This window comes from Scyliorhinus torazame, chromosome 2 (assembly GCF_047496885.1).
Source record: "Scyliorhinus torazame isolate Kashiwa2021f chromosome 2, sScyTor2.1, whole genome shotgun sequence".
NCBI lineage: Eukaryota > Metazoa > Chordata > Chondrichthyes > Carcharhiniformes > Scyliorhinidae > Scyliorhinus > Scyliorhinus torazame.
This window is the reverse complement of record NC_092708.1, coordinates 398,408,426-398,432,159: the sequence shown is the minus strand read 5'-3', so window position 1 is coordinate 398,432,159 and position 23,734 is coordinate 398,408,426. Positions and strand designations below refer to the sequence as shown.

At 52.5% G+C, this 23,734-nt stretch overlaps 1 protein-coding gene across 2 annotated transcripts in view; it reads left to right on the top strand.

The window, feature by feature from the left end:
- The window catches only part of LOC140406132 (uncharacterized), a 430,113-nt gene that overhangs the window by 178,835 nt on the left and 227,544 nt on the right, over positions 1-23,734 (top strand). For both annotated transcript variants that reach the window (XM_072494284.1, XM_072494278.1), the window contains exons 17-20: positions 1,784-1,963; positions 12,230-12,380; positions 15,655-15,813; positions 19,282-19,440. In XM_072494284.1, coding sequence (XP_072350385.1) covers positions 1,784-1,963; positions 12,230-12,380; positions 15,655-15,813; positions 19,282-19,440 — 649 coding nt within the window. The remainder of the gene's footprint in view (positions 1-1,783; positions 1,964-12,229; positions 12,381-15,654; positions 15,814-19,281; positions 19,441-23,734) is intronic.

Here is a 23,734-nt window from a genome sequence, read left to right as displayed (position 1 = left end):
GCATTCCAAATCATAGCCACTCACTACCTAAACCAGACGGTGCATTCCAAATCATAGCCACTCACAACCTAAACCAGATGGTGCATTCCAAATCATAGCCACTCACTATCTAAACCAGACGGTGCATTCCAAATCATAGCCACTCACAACCTAAACCAGATGGTGCATTCCAAATCATAGCCACTCGCTCTCTAAACCAGACGGTGCATTCCAAATCATAACCACTCGCTACCTAAACCAGATGGTGCATTCCAAATCATAGCCACTCACTACCTAAACCAGACGATGCATTCCAAATCATAGCCACTCACTACCTAAACCAGACGGTGCATTCCAAATCATAGCCACTCACTATCCAAACCTGACGGTGCATTCCAAATCATAGCCACTCACTACCTAAACCAGACGGTGCATTCCAAATCATAGCCACTCACTACCTAAACCAGGCGGTGCATTCCAAATCATAGCCACTCACTACCTAAACCAAACGTGCATTCCAAATCATAGCCACTCACTACCTAAACCAGGCGGTGCATTCCAAATCATAGCCACTCACTACCTAAACCAGACGGTGCATTCCAAATCATAGCCACTCACTACCTAAACCAGGCGGTGCATTCCAAATCATAACCACTCGCTACCTAAACCAGATGGTGCATTCCAAATCATAGCCACTCACTACCTAAACCAGACGGTGCATTCCAAATCATAGCCACTCACTACCTAAACCAAACGTGCATTCCAAATCATAGCCACTCACTACCTAAACCAGACGGTGCATTCCAAATCATAGCCACTCACTACCTAAACCAGGTGGTGCATTCCAAATCATAGCCACTCACTACCTAAACCAAACGTGCATTCCAAATCATAGCCACTCACTACCTAAACCAGGCGGTGCATTCCAAATCATAGCCACTCACTACCTAAACCAGACGGTGTAGTCTAAATAATAACCACTCACTACCTAAACCAGACGGTGCATTTCAAATCATAGCCACTCACTACCTAAACCAGACGGTGCATTCCAAATCATAGCCACTCACTACCTAAACCAGGCGGTGCATTCCAAATCATAGCCACTCACTACCTAAACCAGGCGGTGCATTCCAAATCATAGCCACTCACTACCTAAACCAGGCGGTGCATTCCAAATCATAGCCACTCACTACCTGAACCAGACGGTGTAGTCTAAATAATAACCACTCACTACCTAAACCAGACGGTGCATTTCAAATCATAACCACTCGCTACCTAAACCAAACGGTGCATTCCAAATCATAACCACTCACTACCTAAACCAGGCGGTACATTCCAAATCATAACCACTCACTATCTAAACCAGGCGGTGCATTCCAAATCATAACCTCTCACTACCTAAACCAGGCGGTGCATTCCAAATCATAACCACTCACTATCTAAACCAGGCGGTGCATTCTAAATCATAACCACTCACTATCTAAACCAGGCGGTGCATTCTAAATCATAACCACTCACTACCTAAACCAGGCGGTGCATTCTAAATCATAACCACTCACTATCTAAACCAGGCGGTGCATTCCAAATCATAACCACTCACTACCTAAACACCTTTCCCTTCTGTCACCTCTGGCTCTTTTCTCACGATCCTCTGGTCATCGAGCCTCCTGCCAGTGGAGACAGTTTCTCATTAACTTAGTTAAAACCTTTCATAATTTGCACAATTTCTTTCTAATCTCCCGCTGGTTTGATTGTTACATTTTGTGGAAGGTGATTGATTTAATCGTGACTCTGTGATGTGCAGGCTGCGATCTCTGAATGATCTGAATACGGAGCTGCAGTCAACAGCAATGAAGCTGGGTGAGCTGCGGGACCTGACAGAGCAGCTGGCTGGGGTGAGCTCCACACTCGGTGGGGACGCTCAGGAGGAGCTTCGTGCAACAGAGAACATTTGGGAAGAGACAGAGAGGAACATTCATGATTGGTGAGTGGGCCATTTCCAACTATCTCCCTTTGTGAATGCTCAGTCCAGAGAGACATGGAGTAAGAAAACCAAGAGGTTTATAAAACACAGCCTTGGCCTGAAGTGAAGCAACAGGAACAATACTAATAACAGTACAGCATAAGTTAGGAAGGGTGTCACGGCCTTACAGAGTGTTGTGTGATGTCATTTGGAATAACACAAGCTGCCTTTGATGCAGTTTTGAGTAAAAGATGCTCCAGACTTTGAAGTGAGTTCAATGTGTTTTATTGAACTATTAGCACAGTTCTCAATGAGTTCGACTCTCTGCTAATCTAAATGTAGTAACTCAGTCTGACTGAACCAGACTTGCTCTAAGCCACGTGCTGGGGTGTGATGCTGAGGATACACCCTGTCTCACTCTGTAGATGTTGGTCTGTGGAAAGAGGCGGGGTGTGAGTGCCTCATCCCTTTTATAGTGAGATACCACCCCTGAGTGTCCCGACTGCCCATTGGGCGTGTCCTATTCTATGTGTTCATTGGCTGCATGTTTGCATATCATGACACAGAGGGTGCAGACGGGGCTTACTGCAATGGCCACACGGCTGTAGGGAAGAATCTGGAAATGCTCCTTAGAGCAGAGAAGGTTAAATAGAGATCTGATTGAGATGTTAAAATCCGGAAACGTTTTTGTAGGGTGAATACAGGGAAACCGTTTCCACGGTAACCAAGCACACAGATATAAGGCAATTGGCAAAAAATCAGAGGTGAAATGAGAAGAATGTTTTACACAGCGAGATGTTGCGATCTGGAAGCGTCGTTATTGGTGATATCCAGCCCAGAAATGGCCCTTCGGTCATCGTGTCTGTGGTGGTCAGAAACAACCACCTGACTATTCTAACCCTATTTCCCAGTACTGGGCCCAGAGCCGTGTCTGCCCTGGCACCGCAATGACACATCTAAATACTTAAATGTTCTGAGGGTCTCTGCCTCCACCCCCCTTTCAGGCAGCGAGTTCCACACTCCCCCCACTCTCTGGGTGAAAGGTTATTCCTCACATCCCCTCTAAACCTCCTGCCCCTCACCTTAAATCTCTGCCCCCTGGTCATTGACCCCTCCACCAAGGGGAAAGGTTTCTCCCTGTCTACTCTGTCTGTGCCCCTCATAATTTTATACATCCCAATCCTGTCCCCCCAAAGAACAAAGAACAAAGAAATGTACAGCACAGGAACAGGCCCTTCGGCCCTCCAAGCCCGTGCCGACCATGCTGCCCGACTAAACTACAATCTTCTACACTTCCTGGGTCCGTATCCCTCGATTCCCATCCTATTCATGTATTTGTCAAGATGCCCCTTAAATGTCACTATCGTCCCTGCTTCCACTACCTCCTCCGGTAGCGAGTTCCAGGCACCCACTACCCTCTGCGTAAAACACTTGCCTCGTACATCTTCTCTAAACCTTGCCCCCCTCACCTTAAACCTATGCCCCCTAGTAATTGACCCCTCTACCCTGGGGAAAAGCCTCTGACTATCCACTCTGTCTATGCCCGTCATAACTTTGTAGACCTCTATCAGGTCGCCCCTCAACCTCCTTCGTTCCAGTGAGAACAAACCGAGTTTATTCAACCGCTCCTCATAGCTAATGCCGTCCATACCAGGCAACATTCTGGTAAATCTCTTCTGCACCCTCTCTAAAGCCTCCACATCCTTCTGGTAGTGTGGCGACCAGAATTGAACACTATACTCCAAGTGTGGCCTAACTAAGGTTCTATACAGCTGCAACATGACTTGCCAATTCTTATACTCAATGCCCTGGCCAATGAAGGCAAGCATGCCGTATGCCTTCTTGACTACCTTCTCCACCTGTGTTGCCCCTTTCAGTGACCTGTGGACCTGTACTCCTAGATCTCTTTGACTTTCAATACTCTTGAGGGTTCTACCATTCACTGTATATTCCCTACCTGCATTAGACCTTCCAAAATGCATTACCTCACGTTTGTCCGGATTAAACTCCATCTGCCATCTCTCCGCCCAAGTCTCCAAACAATCTAAATCCTGCTATATCCTCTGACAGTCCTCATCGCTATCCGCAATTCCACCAACCTTTGTGTTGTCTGCAAACTTACTAATCAGACCAGTTACATTTTCCTCCAAATCATTTATATATACTACAACCAGCAAAGGTCCCAGCACTGATCCCTGCGGAACACCACTGGTCACAGCCCTCCAATTAGAAAAGGACCCTTCCATTGCTATCTGCCTTCTATGACCTAGCCAGTTCTGTATCCACCTTGCCAGCTCACCCCTGATCCCGTGTGACTTCACCTTTTGTACTAGTCTACCATGAGGGACATTGTCAAAGGCCTTACTGAAGTCCATATAGACAACATCCACTGCCCTACCTGCATCAATCATCTTAGTGACCTCCTCGAAAAACTCTATCAAGTTAGTGAGACACGACCTCCCCTTCACAAAACCATGCTGCCTCTCACTAATACGTCCATTTGCTTCCAAATGGGAGTAGATCCTGTCTCGAAGAATTCTCTCCAGTAATTTCCCTACCACTGAAGTAAGGCTCACCGGCCTGTAGTTCCCAGGATTATCCTTGCTACCCTTCTTAAACAGAGGAACAACATTGGCTATTCTCCAGTCCTCCGGGACATCACCTGAAGACAGTGAGGATCCAAAGATTTCTGTCAAGGCCTCAGCAATTTCCTCTCCAGCCTCCTTCAGTATTCTGGGGTAGATCCCATCAGGCCCTGGGGACTTAGCTACCTTAATATTTTTTAAGACACCCAACACCTCGTCTTTTTGGATCTCAATGTGACCCAGGCTATCTACACACCCTTCTCCAGACTCAACATCTATCAATTTCTTCTCTTTGGTGAATACTGATGCAAAGTATTCATTTAGTACTTCGCCCATTTCCTCTGGCTCCACACATAGATTCCCTTGCCTATCCTTCAGTGGGCCAACCCTTTCCCTGGCTACCCTCTTGCTTTTTATGTACGTGTAAAAAGCCTTGGGATTTTCCTTAACCCTATTTGCCAATGACTTTTCGTGACCCCTCCTAGCCCTCCTGACTCCTTGCTTAAGTTCCTTCCTACTTTCCTTATATTCCACACAGGCTTCGTCTGTTCCCAGCCTTTTAGCCCTGACAAATGCCTTCTTTTTCTTTTTAACGAGGCCTGCAATATCTCTCGTTATCCAAGGTTCCCGAAAATTGCCGTATTTATCCTTCTTCCTCACAGGAACATGCCGGTCCTGAATTCCTTTCAACTGACACTTGAAAGCCTCCCACATGTCAGATGTTGATTTGCCCTCAAACATCCGCCCCCAATCTATGTTCTTCAGTTCCCGCTTAATATTGTTATAATTAGCCTTCCCCCAATTTAGCACATTCATCCTAGGACCACTCTTATCCTTGTCCACCAGTACTTTAAAACTTACTGAATTGTGGTCACTGTTACCGAAATGCTCCCCTACTGAAACATCTACCACCTGGCCGGGCTCATTCCCCAATACCAGGTCCATTACCGCCCCTTCCCTAGTTGGACTGTCTACATATTGTTTTAAGAAGCCCTCCTGGATGCTCCTTACAAACTCCGCCCCGTCTAAGCCCCTGGCACTAAGTGAGTCCCAGTCAATATTGGGGAAGTTGAAGTCTCCCATAACCACAACCCTGTTGTTTTTACTCTTTTCCAAAATCTGTCTCCCTATCTGCTCCTCTATTTCCCGCTGGCTGTTGGGAGGCCTGTAGTAAACCCCCAACATTGTGACTGCACCCTTCTTATTCCTGATCTCTACCCATATAGCCTCACTGCCCTCTGAGGTGTCCACCCGCAGTACAGCTGTGAGATTCTCCCTAACCAGTAGCGCAACTCCGCCTCCCCTTTTACATCCCCCTCTATCCCGCCTGAAACATCTAAATCCTGGAACGTTTAGCTGCCAATCCTGCCCTTCCCTCAACCAGGTCTCTGTAATGGCAACAACATCATAGTTCCAAGTACTAACCCAAGCTCTAAGTTCATCTGCCTTACCCGTAATACTTCTTGCATTAAAACATATGCACTTCAGGCCACCAGACCCGCTGTGTTCAGCAACTTCTCCCTGTCTGCTCAGCCTCAGAGCCCCACTATCCCTATTCCCTAGTTCTCCCTCAATGCTCTCACCTTCTGACCTATTGCTCCCGTGCCCACCCCCCTGCCATACTAGTTTAAACCCTCCCGTGTGACACTAGCAAACCTCGCGGCCAGGATATTTATGCCTCTCCAGTTTAGATAACCCGTCCTTCTTATATAGGTCACACCTGCCCCGGAAGAGCTCCCAGTGGTCCAGATAACGGAAACCCTCCCTCCTACACCAGCTGTTTAGCCACGTGTTTAGCTGCTCTATCTTCCTATTTCTAGCCTCACTGGCACATGGCACAGGGAGTAATCCCGAGATTACAACCCTAGAGGTCCTGTCTATTATCTTTCTGAGTTTGACCATTCACCATTTCCGCGATGCGAGGAAGGGGGTACGCATCAAGCTGTGTGAATCGGTTTATGGTCTGGCTATAATCCACGACCATCCGTTCCTTATCCTCGGACCGGACTAGCACCACTTGTGCTCTCCAGGGGCTGTTGCTAGCCTCGATGACCCCCTCTCCCAGTAAACGCTGGACCTCTGACTTGTTAAAAGTCATATCTTGGGCACTGTACTGCCGGCTCCTGGTGGCGACGGGCTCACAATCGGGAGTGAGGTTCGCGAATAGCGAGGGGGGAGCGACTTTCAGTGTCGCAAGGCTGCATACCGTGAGGGGGGGGCAAGGATCCTCCGAACTTCAGTGTCAGGCTTCGGTGGCTGCACTGGAAATCCAGTCCGAGCAGCAGGGGGGCACAGAGGTGAGGGAGGACATAAAATTTGAAACGGGTGTACTTGGCGCCCTGGATCGAGAGATCCGCGATACAGTACCCCGTGATTTGTACCAAGTGGGACCCGGATGCGAGGGCTATGGTTTGGGATGTGGGATGGGTGCGCAAGGAGCAGCGCCTGACCGTTTCAGGATGGATAAAGCTCTCCGTGCTCCCGCAGTCGAAGAGGCATGCAGTGTCGCGCCCGTTGACCTGGACCTGCATCATAGAGTTCTGCAGGTGTTTTGGCCGAGTTTGGTCGAGGGTGATCGCACCCAGTCGGGGGTAGTCCGAGTCCTTAGCCGAATCGGACTCGTAAAATGGCAGCGCGTGTCGGGTCGAGAAGATGGCCGCTGACAAGATGGCCGCTCCCATGATTCGCACGAGGCTGATGACGTGTCAGAAAGGGGTGTGTCAGGTCGGTGCGCAGCCGCATTGCGAGGCCTGAGGGCCTGAGAGCCTGATTTTCGGGCCAGCTGTTCTTTGTTCTTCTGGCCCCTGGGTCTGGCCAGGCAGACACTCGCAAAATGCCCCTTCTTCCCGCAGTCACTGCAGATCGCGGAGCGGGCTGGGCAGCGTGAGCGTGGGTGCTGGCCCTGCCCGCAGAAGTAGCACGGTGTGCCCCCATGATGAGCGGGTTGCCGCGTGGCACAGGCCTGTAATATGGCTGAGTCTGAGGAAGTCCGGGGGGAACTCGCAGAGTCCGCGGGGTACATACCCAAGTTATGTCGGGCCACCTCCAGCGAGGAGGCGAGCGTTAGCGTCTCCAGGAGGTCTTTTGCCCCGTTTTCGAGCAGCCGCTGCCGGATGTAGGTCGAGCAGATGCCGGACACGAAAGCGTCTCTGATGTGCAGGTTCATATGGGTTTCTGGTCCTGGTGGTCACAGTGCCTGGCAAGCGTGGTGAGTTTTTCGACGAATTCGTCTAGCGATTCCCCCGAGCGCTGCCGGCAGGTAGAGAGCAGATGCCTGGCGTGCACCTCGTTGATAGGTTTGACGAACCGCTTGCGGAGTAGCTCGACCGCCTTTTCGAGCGTGGCGGAGATTCTGTGACTCACCCGGGCGTGGAGTAGGCGCAGCTTGCGTGGCCCCAGGATGGGAGTCTCTGCGGAGTCCAGGTAGGCCTCGAAACATCGGAGCCAGTATTTAAAAATTTCCTTTGCCTCCGGTGTCCGTGCTTCTAGGTTGAGCTTCTCTGGTTTTAGGCCTGCGTCCATCCTGATGTAGTTTAGTTTATTAAACTGTGGTACCCTCAATAACGACGCTTCGAGTGTAAACGGTAAAGAAGGCTTTAATAGACTAAGAATTAGACTGGTGCTGAGACGTGTGCTAACAGCCAAGGCGCCCACAAGGCGGCCCCTTATATACGGCTCCCAGATGGGCGGAGCCGGAGGCGGAGTTCCCCAGGGTTCCAAGCCCGGTCTTAAAGGGGACATCACCTTACATGATGACAAGGGTACAGTGTAACAGTAACCGTTCATTACAATATCTAAATCATTTATACAACCTACAAACAGCAAGGGCCCAACACTGATCCCTGCAGGACCCCACTGGACACAGGCTTCCAGTTAGAAAAACATCCCTCGGCCATCACCCTCTGCTTCCTGCCACTCAGACAATTTTCCAAATTTCCTTGGATCCCATGGGCTCTTACCTTCGCTATCAGTCTCCCATATGGAACCTTATCAAAAGCCTTGCTGAAGTCCAAGTAGACTATGTTAAATACATTGCCCTCACCTACACACCTGGTCACCTCTTCGAAAAACTCAATCAAGTTGGTCAGACGTGACCTCCCCTTAACAAACCCACGCTGACTGTTCCTGATTAATCTCGGCCTCTCGGAATGCAGATTAAATCTGACTCTCAGAATTGCTTCCAATAGTTTCCCCACCACTGAGGTTAGTGTGATTCAAGGTGGCAGGGTAGCACAGTGGTTAGCACTGTTGCTTCACAGCTCCAGGGTCCCAGGTTCGATTCCCGGCTTGGGTCACTGTCTGTGCGGAGTCTGCACGTTCTCCCCGTGTCTGCGTGGGTTTCCTCCGGGTGCTCCGGTTTCCTCCCACAAGTCCCGAAAGACGCGCTGTCAGGTGAATTGGACATTCTGAATTCTCCCTCTGTGACCCGAACAGGCGCCGGAATGTGCTGACTAGGGGCTTTTCACAGTAACTTCATTGCAGCGTTAATGTAAGCCTACTTGTGACTATAAAGCTTATTATTACTATTTCTGACGAGCCTGTAGTTTCTGCCTTTATCCCTGTGTCCACCCAGGTGCAGCTGGAAAGGGCGAGGGAGGTAAATTCAACAGGAACTTTCACAATGGAACTGGATTAATACTGCAAATAATGCTGCTAATTGTAAATTAATTGGGTTAATTGTAGGGGCAGTGGGATTAGTTTGGGATTGATACAGGCTATGGGGAGAGAGTGGGACAGTGGGATTAGTTTGGGATTGATACAGGGCTATGGGGAGAGAGTGGGACAGTGGGATTAGTTTGGGATTGATACAGGGCTATGGGGAGAGAGTGGGACAGTGGGATTAGTTTGGGATTGATACAGGGCTATGGGGAGAGAGTGGGGCAGTGGGATTAGTTTGGGATTGATACAGGGCTATGGGGAGAGAGAGGGGCAGTGGGATTAGTTTGGGATTGATACAGGGCTGTGGGGAGAGAGTGGGGCAGTGGGATTAGTTTGGGATTGATACAGGGCTATGGGGAGAGAGTGGGGCAGTGGGATTAGTTTGGGATTGATACAGGGCTATGGGGAGAGAGAGGGGCAGTGGGATTAGTTTGGGATTGATACAGGGCTATGGGGAGAGAGTGGGGCAGTGGGATTAGTTTGGGATTGATACAGGGCTATGGGGAGAGAGTGGGGCAGTGGGATTAGTTTGGGATTGATACAGGGCTATGGGGAGAGAGTTGGGCAGTGGGATTGATACAGGGCTATGGGGAGAGAGCGGGGCAGTGGGATTAGTTTGGGATTGATACAGGGCTATGGGGAGAGAGAGGGGCAGTGGGATTAGTTTGGGATTGATACAGGGCTATGGGGAGAGAGTGGGGCAGTGGGATTAGTTTGGGATTGATACAGGGCTATGGGGAGAGAGTGGGGCAGTGGGATTAGTTTGGGGATTGATACAGGGCTATGGGGAGAGAGTGGGGCTGTGGGATTAGTTTGGGATTGATACAGGCTATGGGGAGAGAGTGGGGCAGTGGGATTAGTTTGGGGATTGATACAGGGCTATGGGGAGAGAGCGGGTCAGTGGGATTAGTTTGGGGATTGTTACAGGGCTATGGGGAGAGAGTGGGGCAGTGGGATGAGTTTGGAATTGATACAGGGCTATGGGGAGAGAGCGGGGCAGTGGGATTGATACAGAGCTATGGGGAGAGAGCGGGGCAGTGGGATGAGTTTGGGATTGATACAGGGCTATGGGGAGAGAGTGGGGCAGTGGGATTAGTTTGGGGATTGATACAGGGCTGTGGGGAGAGAGTGGGGCAGTGGGATTAGTTTGGGATCGATACAAGGCTATGGGGAGAGAGCAGGGCAGTGGGATTAGTTTTGGATTGATACAGGGCTATGGGGAGAGTGCGGGGCAGTGGGATTAGTTTAAGATTGATACAGGGCTATGGGGAGAGAGCGGGGCAGTGGGATTAGTTTGGGATTGATACAGGTCTATGGGGAGAGAGCGGGGCAGTGGTATTAGTTTGGGATTGATACAGGTCTATGGGGAGAGAGCGGGGCAGTGGGATTAGTTTGGGATTGATACAGGGCTATGGGGAGAGAGCGGGGCAGTGGGATTAGTTTGGGGATTGATACAGGGCTATGGGGAGAGAGCGGGGCAGTGGGATTAGTTTGGGATTGATACAGGGCTATGGGGAGAGAGCGGGGCAGTGGGATTAGTTTGGGATCGATACAAGGCTATGGGGAGAGAGCGGGGCAGTGGGATTAGTTTGGGATTGATACAGGGCTATGGGGAGAGAGTGGGGCAGTGGGATTAGTTTGGGATTGATACAGGGCTATGGGGAGAGAGCGGGGCAGTGGGATTAGTTTGGGATTGATACAGGGCTATAGGGAGAGAGTGGGGCAGTGGGATTAGTTTGGGATCGATACAAGGCTATGGGGAGAGAGCGGGGCAGTGGGATTAGTTTGGGATTGATACAGGGCTATGGGGAGAGAGTGGGACAGTGGGATTAGTTTGAATTGATACAGGGCTATGGGGAGAGAGTGGGGCAGTGGGATTAGTTTGGGGATTGATACAGGGCTATGGGGAGAGAGCGGGGCAGTGGGATTAGTTTGGGATTGATACAGGGCTATAGGGAGAGGGCGGGGCAGTGGGATTAGTTTGGGATCGATACAAGGCTATGGGGAGAGAGCGGGGCAGTGGGATTAGTTTGGGATTGATACAGGGCTATGGGGAGAGAGTGGGGCAGTGGGATTAGTTTGGGATTGATACAGGGCTATGGGGAGAGAGCGGGGCAGTGGGATTAGTTTGGGATCGATACAAGGCTATGGGGAGAGAGCGGGGCAGTGGGATTAGTTTGGGATCGATACAAGGCTATGGGGAGAAAGTGGGGCAGTGGGATTGATACGGGGCTATGGGGAGAGAGTGGGGCAGTGGGATTGATACGGGGCTATGGGGAGAGAGCGGGACAGTGGGATTTGTTTGGGATTGATACAAGGCTATGGGGAGAGAGTGGGGCAGTGGGATTGATACGGGGCTATGGGGGGAGAGCGGGGCAGTGGGATTAGTTTGGGATTGATACAGGGCTATGGGGAGAGAGCGGGGCAGTGGGATTAGTTTGAATTGATACAGGGCTATGGGGAGAGAGCGGGGCAGTGGGATTAGTTTGGGATTGATACAGGGCTATGGGGAGAGAGCGGGGCAGTGGGATTAGTTTGGGATCGATACAAGGCTAGGGGGAGAGAGCGGGGCAGTGGGATTAGTTTGGGATCGATACAAGGCTATGGGGAGAAAGTGGGGCAGTGGGATTGATACGGGGCTATGGGGAGAGAGTGGGGCAGTGGGATTGATACGGGGCTATGGGGAGAGAGCGGGACAGTGGGATTTGTTTGGGATTGATACAAGGCTATGGGGAGAGAGTGGGGCAGTGGGATTGATACGGGGCTATGGGGGGAGAGCGGGGCAGTGGGATTAGTTTGGGATTGATACAGGGCTATGTGGAGAGAGAATATGGAACTATTTCCTGAATAATTGCAGTTGTTCCTTCCATTCTCTTTCCCCAGGTTCTTTTCACCCAAAATACATTCCGCTCTGAACCTCTGTGCGATAACCTCCCAGGCATCTGATCTATTTCTCTGTGATATCTTTTCATTTACCCAGGAAGGGTTTTGCTGAATGATAACGTGTGTTTTCCTGTGATAATATTCAGTGTTTCATCCTCAGGCAGGATCAGTGCTGTGTGTTGGTGGCGTTCCTGAGGGAGTTTCAAAACTACAAAAAGGAACTGGCATTGACAATTCAGAAAGGAGAGGATGTCATCCCAGGAAGATCATCTTACATCCACAAAGAAAAGCTACAGAGAGTATTGAGTCATGTAAGTGTCTCTAAAATCACAGTGATTTAAAAAGCCAGATGAGAGAAATTCTAAAGGGATGGGCTTCAGTTGGAGAGCTCGTGGGTGGGATTCTCCGAAATGGAGGCAGTGTGTCCATGCCGTCGCACGGCGTGAACAGGCCGCTGCCACGTCGAATTCTGGCCCCTACAGGGGGCCAGCACGGCGCTGGAGTGGTCCGCGACACTCCAGCCGCAGATCCTGGCACGAACGATGACATGCGCAGTGGCGGAGGTGGCAACCGACGCATGCGCAGTAACCTCGCGGAGCGCTCGGGCCCCTCACCAACATGGTGCCGGGGTTCTGGGGCTGGTCGTGCAAGGAACTAGGCCCGGGGGGGGGGGAGAGGCCGGCTCGCCGATCAATGAGCCCCGATCGCGGGCCAGACCCCATCGGAGGCCCCCCCCCCCGGGAACGAAGCCCCCCTCCCCCCCCACAGGCCGCCCCCCAAGCCTTCGCGACAAGTACCCGCCGGCAGTGACCAGGCGCGGACAGCACCGGCGGGACGAGGCCGTGTACGCGCGGCCGCTCGCCCCATGTATTTGTATTGTTGTCGATATTGCTCAGTTCCAGGGTCCCAGGTTCGATTCCCCGCTGGGTCACTGTCTGTGTGGAGTTTGCACGTTCTCCCCGTGTCTGCGTGGGTTTCCTCCGGGTGCTCCGGTTTCCTCCCACAAGTCCCGAAAGACGTGCTGTTAGGTGAATTGGACATTCTGAATTCTCCCTCTGTGTACACGAACAGGTGCCGGAATGTGGTGACTAGGGGCTTTTCACAGTAACTTCATTGCAGTGTTAATGTAAGAATACTTGTGAAGTCCGTGTGGAGTTTGCACATTCTCCCAGTGTCTGCTTGGTTCTCACCCCCACAACCCAAAGTTAGGTGGTTTGGCCCCCCCCACATTGCCCCTTAGTTGAAAAAATAAATAATTGGGAACTCTAAATTAGAAAAAGCCTACTTGTGACAATAAAGATTATTATTATTATCTGAATGGCTATAATGTAGGAGAGGGAGATGGCCCATCCCCCACCAGTCACCCCAGCCCTCGTGGAAGCCCCCCCCCCGGCCAGCGGCATGGATCCCGGCCGAGTGTGCCGGCGCTGGGCACAGTCCGCAGCCGCCACGCGGGGTTCCTGACCGCTGACAACACACGTGTCCCGCGCGGTCGGGATCTCGGCCCATCGGGAGCATCGCGGGAGGGCCTTCCGATGACGTGCCAACGGGATTGCAACGCCGCGCGACGCGATTACGTCACTTCCAGGGGGCCGGAGCGTGGCTGACCGGCGTCAAACTGGCGCCGGCCCCAATTTGGGAGTCGGAGGCCATTCTCCGCCCGATCGCCGATTACGATATCGGCGTCAGGCAACGGAGAACCCCTGCATGTATGTTCTCAAGAAGCAGTTAGATACAGCCCTTAGGGCGAAGGGGATCAAAGGATATGGGGGAAAGCGGGATTAGTCTATTGAGTTGGATGATCAGCCATGATAATAATGATGTGGAGATGCCGGAGTTGGACTAAAGAACAAAGAACAAAGAAATGTACAGCACAGGAACAGGCCCTTCGGCCCTCCAAGCCCGTGCCGACCATACTGCCCGACTAAACTACAATCTTCTACACTTCCTGGGTCCGTATCCTTCTATTCCCATCCCATTCATATATTTGTCAAGATGCCCCTTAAATGTCCCTATCGTCCCTGCTTCCACTACCTCCTCCGGTAGTGAGTTCCAGGCACCCACTACCCTCTGCGTAAAAAACTTGCCTCGTACATCTACTCTAAACCTTGCCCCTCTCACCTTAAACCTATGCCCCCTAGTAATTGACCCCTCTACCCTGGGGAAAAGCCTCTGACTATCCACTCTGTCTATGCCCCTCATAATTTTGTATACCTCTATCAGGTCGCCCCTCAACCTCCTTCGTTCCAGTGAGAACAAACCGAGTTTATTCAATCGCTCCTCATAGCTTATGCCCTCCATACCAGGCAACATTCTGGTAAATCTCTTCTGCACCCTCTCTAAAGCCTCCACATCCTTCTGGTAGTGTGGCGACCAGAATTGAACACTATACTCCAAGTGTGGCCTAACTAAGGTTCTATACAGCTGCAACATGACTTGCCAATTCTTATACTCAATGCCCCGGCCAATGAAGGCAAGCATGCCGTATGCCTTCTTGACTACCTTCTCCACCTGTGTTGCCCCTTTCAATGACCTGTGGACCTGTACTCCTAGATCTCTTTGACTTTCAATACTCTTGAGGGTTCTACCATTCACTGTATATTCCCTACCTGCATTAGCCCTTCCAAAATGCATTACCTCACATTTGTCCGGATTAAACTCCATCTGCCATCTCTCCGCCCAAGTCTCCAGACAATCTAAATCCTGCTGTATCCTCAGACAGTCCTCATCGCTATCTGCAATTCCACCAACCTTTGTGTCGTCTGCAAACTTACTAATCAGACCAGTTACATTTTCCTCCAAATCATTTATATATACTACAAAGAGCAAAGGTCCCAGCACTGATCCCTGTGGAACACCACTGGTCACAGCCCTCCAATTAGAAAAGCATCCTTCCATTGCTACCCTCTGCCTTCTATGACCTAGCCAGTTCTGTATCCACCTTGCCAGTTCACCCCTGATCCCATGTGACTTCACCTTTTGTACTAGTCTACCATGAGGGACCTTGTCAAAGGCCTTACTGAAGTCCATATAGACAACATCTACTGCCCTACCTGCATCAATCATCTTAGTGACCTCCTCGAAAAACTCTGGGGTGAGCACAGTAAGAAGTCTGACAACACCAGGATAAAGTCCAACAGGTTTGTTTCAAACACTAGCTTTCGGAGCGCTGCTCCTTCCTCAGGTGGAGTCAGGTTCCCAATCACAGCGTATAGAGGAGAGTCCCAATTACAAGATAATTACTATTGGAATGTGACGAAAGGTTGGAGTGAGAGTCTTTACAGCTCAACAAGTCTTTGCAGGAACAAGCAGCGTGAGTGGAGTGGGGGATTATATATACGCTGTGATTGTGAACCTGACTCCACTTCACCTGAGGAAGGAGCTGCTCTCCCAAAGCTAGTGATTCAAATAAACCTGTTGGACTTTAACCTGGTGTGTGAGACTTCTTTCTATGATCATAATGAATGGTGGAGCCGGCTTGAAAGGCCAAATGCGTCCTCCTGTTCCTATTTGTTCTATTTTTCTATGTATTAACATCCAAATTACCTCACGGCCGAATGTGGCCTTTGAAAAATTTGTTTTCAGATTGATGAAGTCAAACTAGAATTCAGCAACCAACAGGAGAAAGTGGATGAATTGAGAAAGATCTGTTGCCACCTTCAGTCAGAGCTGAGGAAAATTCTAGATTGTGGGTCCTTACCATTCCAGAGCGAGGCGGATGAACTGTTGGATACATGGTTGGATGTGAGTAACTGCAGATGCAGGCTGGAAATCTGCCGTAGCAACACAGCTGGAACCTTTCCTTCGAGGGGTTTTAGCAATGGGACTCCAGCCTTGCTCAATGTCTCTCCTCTCCCCAGTCAACCTGGCCAGCACGGTAGCACTGCTGCCTCACAGCTCCAGGGTCCCAGGTTCGATTCCCGGCTTGGGTCACTGTCTGTGCGGAGTCTGCACATCCTCCCCGTGTGTGCGTGGGTTTCCTCCGGGTGCTCCGGTTTCCTCACACAGTCCAAAGATGTGCCGGTTGAGTGGATTGGCCGTGATAAATTGCCCATAGTGTCCAAAATTGCCCTTGGTGTTGGGTGGGGTCACTGGGTTATGGGGATAGGGTGGAGGCGTGGGCTTAAGTAGGGCGCTCTTTCCAAGAGCCGATGCAGACTCGATGGGGTGAATGGCCTCACTGTAAATTCTATGATTGTATGAACCACCTCTGATTGAGGAGAAAGGGGCTAGAGGGGGTTTCTTTATATATTTGCTCTCAGGATGTGAGCCTTGTTGACAAAGCTGGCACTTATTGGCTATTCTGAATGATCATCAGGACGGCGAAGGGACAACTACCCCGGTGTGGGAGTGCAGACACATATCGGCCCTGACCATATAAAGGCAGCAGCTGTCCTCCCAGGTTAGGATTTGATGACCATTTGACAACTTTTTCATGGTTTATTTATCGGAAGCGCAGAATTAGTTTACATCAGAGTGGCTGGTCCTACTGTAAATAGGCTTTGTTAACGTGTTCCTACCCTCGTCCCATCTCCCCTTCATCTGTGTGACCAGGCAGGGTGGGGGAAACGTTTAAATCAATACATGTGCCCACAACCGTGAGAAATTGGCCAATAATAAATTGCATGAAATGACATGAAGCCAGCAGCACAGAAACAGCATGTCCCCACCAGCGTTTATATTTCAAAATAAATTTAGAGTACCCAAATTTGTTTCCAATTAAGGGGCAATTTAGCGTGGCCAATCCACCTACGCTGCACATCTTTGGGTTGTGGGGGTGAGACCCACGCAGACACGGGGAGAGTTGTGGGGGTGAGACCCACGCAGACACGGGGAGGGTTGTGGGGTGAGACCCACGCAGACACGGGGAGAGTTGTGGGGTGAGACCCACGCAGACACGGGGAGAGTTGTGAGGGTGAGAGCCAGGCAGACACGGGGAGAGCAGTGGGGGTGAGGCCCACGCAGACACGGGGAGAGTTGTGGGGTGAGACCCACGCAGACACAGGGAGGGTTGTGGGGGTGAGACCCAGGCAGACACGGGGAGAGTTGTGGGGGTGAGACCCACGCAGACACGGGGAGAGTTGTGGGGTGAGACCCAGGCAGACACGGGGAGAGTTGTGGGGGTGAGACCCACGCAGACACGGGGAGAGCAGTGGGGGTGAGACCCAGGCAGACACGGGGAGAGTTGTGGGGGTGAGACCCACGCAGACACGGGGAGAGTTGTGTGGGGTGAGACCCAGGCAGACACGGGGAGAGTTGTGGGGGTGAGAGCCACACAGACACGGGGAGAGTTGTGGGGTGAGACCCACACAGACACTGGGAGAGTTGTGGGGGTGAGACCCATACAGACACTGGGAGAGTTGTGGGGGTGAGAGCCACGCAGACACGGGGAGAGTTGTGAGGGTGAGACCCACACAGACACGGGGAGAGTTGTGTGGGGTGAGACCCAGGCAGACACGGGGAGAGTTGTGGGGGTGAGAGCCACACAGACACGGGGAGAGTTGTGGGGTGAGACCCACACAGACACTGGGAGAGTTGTGGGGGTGAGACCCATACAGACACTGGGAGAGTTGTGGGGGTGAGACCCACACAGACACGGGGAGGGTTGTGGGGGTGAGACCCACGCAGACACGGGGAGAGTTGTGGGGGTGAGACCCACACAGACACGGGGAGAGTTGTGGGGGTGAGACCCACACAGACACGGGGAGAGTTGTGGGGGTGAGACCCACACAGACACGGGGAGAGTTGTGGGGGTGAGACCCACACAGACACGGGGAGAGTTGTGGGGGTGAGAGCCACACAGACACGGGGAGGGTTGTGGGGGTGAGAGCCAGGCAGACACGGGGAGAGTTGTGGGGGTGAGACCCACACAGACACGGGGAGAGTTGTGGGGGTGAGACCCAGGCAGACACGGGGAGAGTTGTGGGGGTGAGACCCACACAGACACGGGGAGAGTTGTGGGGTGAGACCCACACAGACACGGGGAGAATGTGCAAATTCCACACGGACAGTGACCCAGGGTCCACCAGCGTTTAGACTCCACGCCCTTCACACTCGCTCATACACCCAATCAGCAGGAGCTTTATTTGAATCACTAGCTTTCGGAGCGCCGCTCCTTCCTCGGGTGAAGTGGAGATCCTGGCTTAGACTATCATAGAATTTACAGTGCAGAAGGAGGCCATTCGGCCCATCGAGTCTGCACCGGCTCTTGGAAAGAGCACCCTACCCAAGGTCAACACCTCCACCCTATCCCCATAACCCAGTAACCCCACCCAACACTAAGGACAATTTTGGACACTAAGGGCAATTTATCATGGCCAATCCACCTAACCTGCACATCTTTGGACTGTGGGAGGAAACCGGAGCACCCGGAGGAAACCCACGCAGACACGGGGAGAACGTGCAGGCTCCGCACAGACAGTGACCCAAGCCGGAATCGAACCTGGGACCCTGGTGCTGTGAAGCAATTGTGCTATCCACAATGCTACCGTGCTGCCCTTATCCCACATCTTCTCGACTCTACCAAACCTCTTCAAAATTTATGAAATCAAACATCTTGCGAATAGCGCGGATGTCCTGCGTGCGGGCATTCCTGATTGAGCCAGTGTTTATTGCCATCCCTAATTACTCTCCTTGAACGGAGTGGCTTGCGAGGCCATTTCAGAGGGAGGTTAAGAGTCAACCACATTGCTGTGGGTCTGGAGTCAAACGTAGGCCAGACCGGGTAAGGGCGGCAGATTTCCTTCCCTGAAGGACTTTAGTGAACCCGATGGGTTTTTACGACAATAGTTTCATGGTCGTCACCATCCACCAGGGTGGGATTCGAACCAGAACACTACCCCAGGTCTCTAGATTTCTAGTCCAGTGACAATACCACAATGGTACCTTAAGTGTCGCACTTACCTCCTGCAACACATTGCCCATCACACTTTCTTGGTAACCATATTACCGGAAAACAGCCTGATTTTCCCATTCACTATTAACGCTACAAACAGCAAAGGCGGGGGGGGTGGGGGTGGGGATCTGTGTTTGGCACAGATACTGTGGCAAACTGGCGACGCCAACAGAGAGGGTTGCCGGTCAGAGAAGTGCATTGGGAAACCCAGACCCAGGTTGCATCACTCTCCGCCGATGAGGCCCAATCACAGAGGGGCCCTGGTAAGTACAGGATCTGGTTTGGACAACTATAACTGAGCCTGTGTCTCCTGGCAGGTGTCGGAGAGGCTGGATACTTACAGCTGCAACCTGAAGCTCGCCCTGAGTCTGTGGCAGGATCTAACCGAGAGAGGCTCGCAGATGGAAGAGTGGGCGGAGCAGTGTTCGGAAAGCCTGGGAGAGAGCGTGGGTGGACGGGAGCTCGTGCTGTTGGAGGTGAGAATCAAAATCTTCCATTGCTCAACCACGGGAAGCCGGTGTGAAACAGATTGCCCTTGACCAAGGGTTAATGCCTAAAGGTAAAGGCCTCTTTTGGCCTTAACACTGTTGATAAGGCCCCCTTCACGGCAACAGCTCCAATTGACAACTACCTAACTGACGCATGATCAATGACCACTAAAGCGAGGTTGTAGTCAAATTGAAGGCTTTAATAAGCTAGATGTTTCCCCCAGCAGCTCAGGTACAGAATGAGGGCTGCTGGGGCGGCACGGGTTCTTATACCCCGCCTAGCAGAGCGGAGCTACCATACATTCTAACCAATAGGAAGCATACAGTTTCCACCAATGGTGCTTCAGCCTATCAGGTACCGTAATACCTATAATACCACATTCACCCCCTGTTAAAAAAGAGTCCGGCGGCGGTGGTGGCCAGAAACTACAAAACATGGCAACATGGTATAATTAGTTATGGAGGTACCGTAATACCTCCGTACAGTGTTTAGTAGCTATTTACAAGTCTGGTAGCTGTGTACATTTGATGGTTTATATTTACAGATTACAGTTAAAATGAAGCAATCAGTCGATCGGGGGCCCTGGTCGTCCTCTGTGATCGTCGGAGCCTCGGTGGTGACTCCGGTGGAGGCTCGGGCGTCTGTGACTCCGGGAGCATGGCTTCGATCTCCATGGCAGCTTCGTCACCCCTAGACGCCGCTGGTGGGGAAAACGGATGACCTGGGAAGGGAGCGCCTGCGGGGGGCGTCGGTGGGTGGGGGGGGGCCTAGATGGGGGCGGCGGAAGGACCGATCCTCCTGTAAGGTGCTGCGGTGGAGGGGAGGGTGGGACTGGTGGCTGGAATGTGCGTGGGGTTCCGGCGGGCGCCAGGTCCCCTAGGGAGACCGTATCTCAGGGGCAGCACGGTAGCCTTGTGGATAGCACAATTGCTTCACAGCTCCAGGATCCCAGGTTCGATTCCGGCTTTAATCACTGTCTGTGCGGAGTCTGCACATCCTCCCCGTGTGTGCGTGGGTTTCCTCCGGGTGCTCCGGTTTCCTCCCACATTCCAAAGATGTGCAGGTTAGGTGGATTGGCCATGATAAATTGCCCTTAGTGTCCAAAATTGCCCTTAGTGTTGGGTGGAGGTGTTGACCTTGGGTAGGGTGCTCTTTCCAAGAGCCGGTGCAGACTCGATGGGCCGAATGGCCTCCTTCTGCACTGTAAATTCTATGATAATCTATGATTTATGATAATCTTGTCAGCCGTCGGGGTACGCCACGTAGGCGTACTGGGGGTTAGCATGGAGCAGATGGACCCTCTCGACCAACGGGTCCGACTTGTGTGCTCGCACGTGTTTTCGGAGCAGGATGGGTCCAGGTGCTGCCAGCCAGGTCGGGAGCGAGGTCCCAGAGGAGGACTTCCTGGGGAAGACAAGGAGACGTTTGTGAGGTGTCTGATTGGTGGTCGTACAAAGCAGTGACCGGATGGAGTGGAGGGCATCCAGGAGGACTTCCTGCCAGCGGGAGACTGAGAGGTTCCTGGACCGTAGGGCCAGTAGGATGGTCTTCCAGACCTCTCTACCTGTCCTTTACCCCGGGAGTTGTAACTGGTCGTCCTGCTCGAGGCAATGCCCTTGACGCAGTTCGTCGCTCATAAAGGAGGACCCCCTATCACTGTGTATGTAAGCGGGGAACCCGAACAGTGCAAAGATGCTATGGAGGGCCTTGATGACGGTGGTTGCGGTCATGTCGGGGCAGGGGATGGCGAATGGGAACCGGGAGTACTCGTCAATCACGTTCAGGAAGTACGTGTTGCAGTCGGTGGAGGGGAGGGGGCCTTTGAAGTCCATGCTGAGGCGTTCAAAGGGACGGGAAGCCTTTATCAGGTGCGCTTTCTCTGGCCGGTAGAAGTGTGGTTTGCACTCCGCGCAGATTTGGCAGTTCCTGGTGACTGTCCTGACCTCCTCGATGGAGTAGGGCAGATTGCGGGTCTTGACAAAATGGAAAATGCGAGTGACCCCTGGGTGGCAGAGGTCCTCGTGGAGGGCTCGGAGGCAGTCCACCTGTGCGGTGGCACATGTGCCGCGGGACAGGGCGTCAGGAGGTTCATTTAGCTTCCCGGGACGATACAAGATCTCGTAGTTGTAGGTGGAGAGTTCGATCCTCCACCGCAAGAACTTGTCATTTTTTATCTTGCCCCGCTGTGCATTATCGAACATGAACGCCACTGACCGTTGGTCAGTGAGGAGAGTGAATCTCCTGCCGGCCAGGTAATGCCTCCAATGTCGCACAGCTTCCACTATGGCTTGGGCCTCCTTTTCTACTGAGGAGTGGCGGATTTCGGAAGCATGGAGGGTACGGGAGAAGAAGGCCACGGGTCTGCCCGCTTGGTTGAGGGTGGCCGCCAGAGCTACGTCGGACGCATCGTTCTCAACCTGGAAGGGGAGGGACTCGTCGATGGCGTGCATCGTGGCCTTTGCAATGTCTGCCTTGATGTGGCTGAAGGCCTGGCGGGCCTCTATCGACAGGGGAAAAACTGTGGATTGGATCAGGGGACGGGCCTTGTCCGCGTAGTTGGGGATCCACTGAGCGTAGTAACTGAAAAACCCTAGGCAGCGTTTCAGGGCCTTGGAGCAGTGAGGGAGGGGGAACTCCATAAGGGGGTGCATGCGTTCAGGGTCGGGGCCTATATCTCCATTTCGCACTATGTAGCCGAGAATGGCTAGACAGACGATGCTAAACACGCATTTATCCTTGTTGTATGTAAGGTTAAGGATTTTAGCGGTCTGGAGACATTTTCGGAGGTTGGTGTCGTGGTCCTGCTGGTCGTGGCCGCAGATGGTGACATTATCGAGATACGGGAATGTTGCCCGTAAACCGTACCGGACAACCATTCGGTCCATCTCGCGCTGGAAGACCGAGACCCCATTGGTGACACTGAAGGGAACCCTTAAGAAGTGATAGAGCCGTCCATCTGCCTCGAAGGCAGTGTATTTGCGGTCACTAGTGCGGATGGGGAGGATGATGCGCAATCCTGTTTACTAGGTCGGATATGTGGGGGAGGGGGTTCGCGTCGAGCTGCGTAAACCTGTTGATGGTCTCACTGGAGTCAATGACCATCCTATGCTTCTCCCCGGTCTTTACCACCACTACTTGAGCTCTCCAGGGGCTGTTACTGGCTTCAATGACCCCTTCCCTCAGTAGCCTTTGGACCTCTGACCTAATAAAGATCCGGTCCTGGGCACTGTAGCGTTTGCTCCTGGTGGCGACGGGTTTGCAATCCGGGGTGAGGTTCGTAAACAGGGAAGGCAGATCGACCTTAAGGGTCGCGAGGCCACAGACAGTAAGGGGGGGTATAGGGCCGCTGAATTGGAAGGTCTGACTTTGAAGGTTACACTGGAAGTCTAAACCCAGGAGTGTACCCGCGCAGAGGTGGGGAAGGACGTAGAGCCGGTAATTTTTAAACTCCCTTCCCTGGACTGTGAAGGCAGTGTGCTGGCGGTCGCTATTCCGGAGGGGTAGCTGGTGGTAAGCGGACTTGAGATCCACCGTGGAGAAGACCTTGTATTGCGCAATCCTGTTTACCAAGTCGGCAATACGGGGGAGAGGGTACGCGTCCAGTTGCGTAAACCGATTGATGGTCTGGCTATAGTCGATGACCATGCTATGTTTCTCCCCGGTCTTTACCACCACGAGATCGTGTACCGTCCCGGGAAGCTGAATGAGCCTCCTGATGCCCTGTCCCGCGGCACTTGTGCCACCGCACAAGCAGACCGCCTCTGAGCGGACCTCTTCCACCCGGGGGTCACTCGGTTCTTCCATTTCGTTAAGACCCGGAACCTGCCTTACTCCATGGAGGAGATCAGGACAGCCACCAGGGACTGCCAAATCTGCGCGGAGTGCAAACCGTTGGTCGAGAAGGTCCACCTGCTGCATGCCAACCCCCAGTACGCCTATGTAGCGTTCCCTGACGGCCGCCAAGACACGGTCTCCCTTCAGGACCTGGCGCCCGCCGGAGCCCCACGCGCGCCCACACCATTGCCCCCCCCCCCCCCCCCCCCCCGCAGCACCTGACCGGAGGGTCAGTATTGCCGCCGGAGCCCCTACCCAGCGCTGAATAGGCACCGACGCCCCCTACAGGTGCCCCACCCCCTGCCCACTTTTCACCCCAACAGCGCCACCTAGGGGTGACAAGGCTGCCTGGGAGGAAGACACCACGTTCCCGGAGTCACAACCGCCGGGGCCCCCACCAGGATTGTCGCCGAAACTCAGATGCTCCAGAAGGACGACCAGGCCACC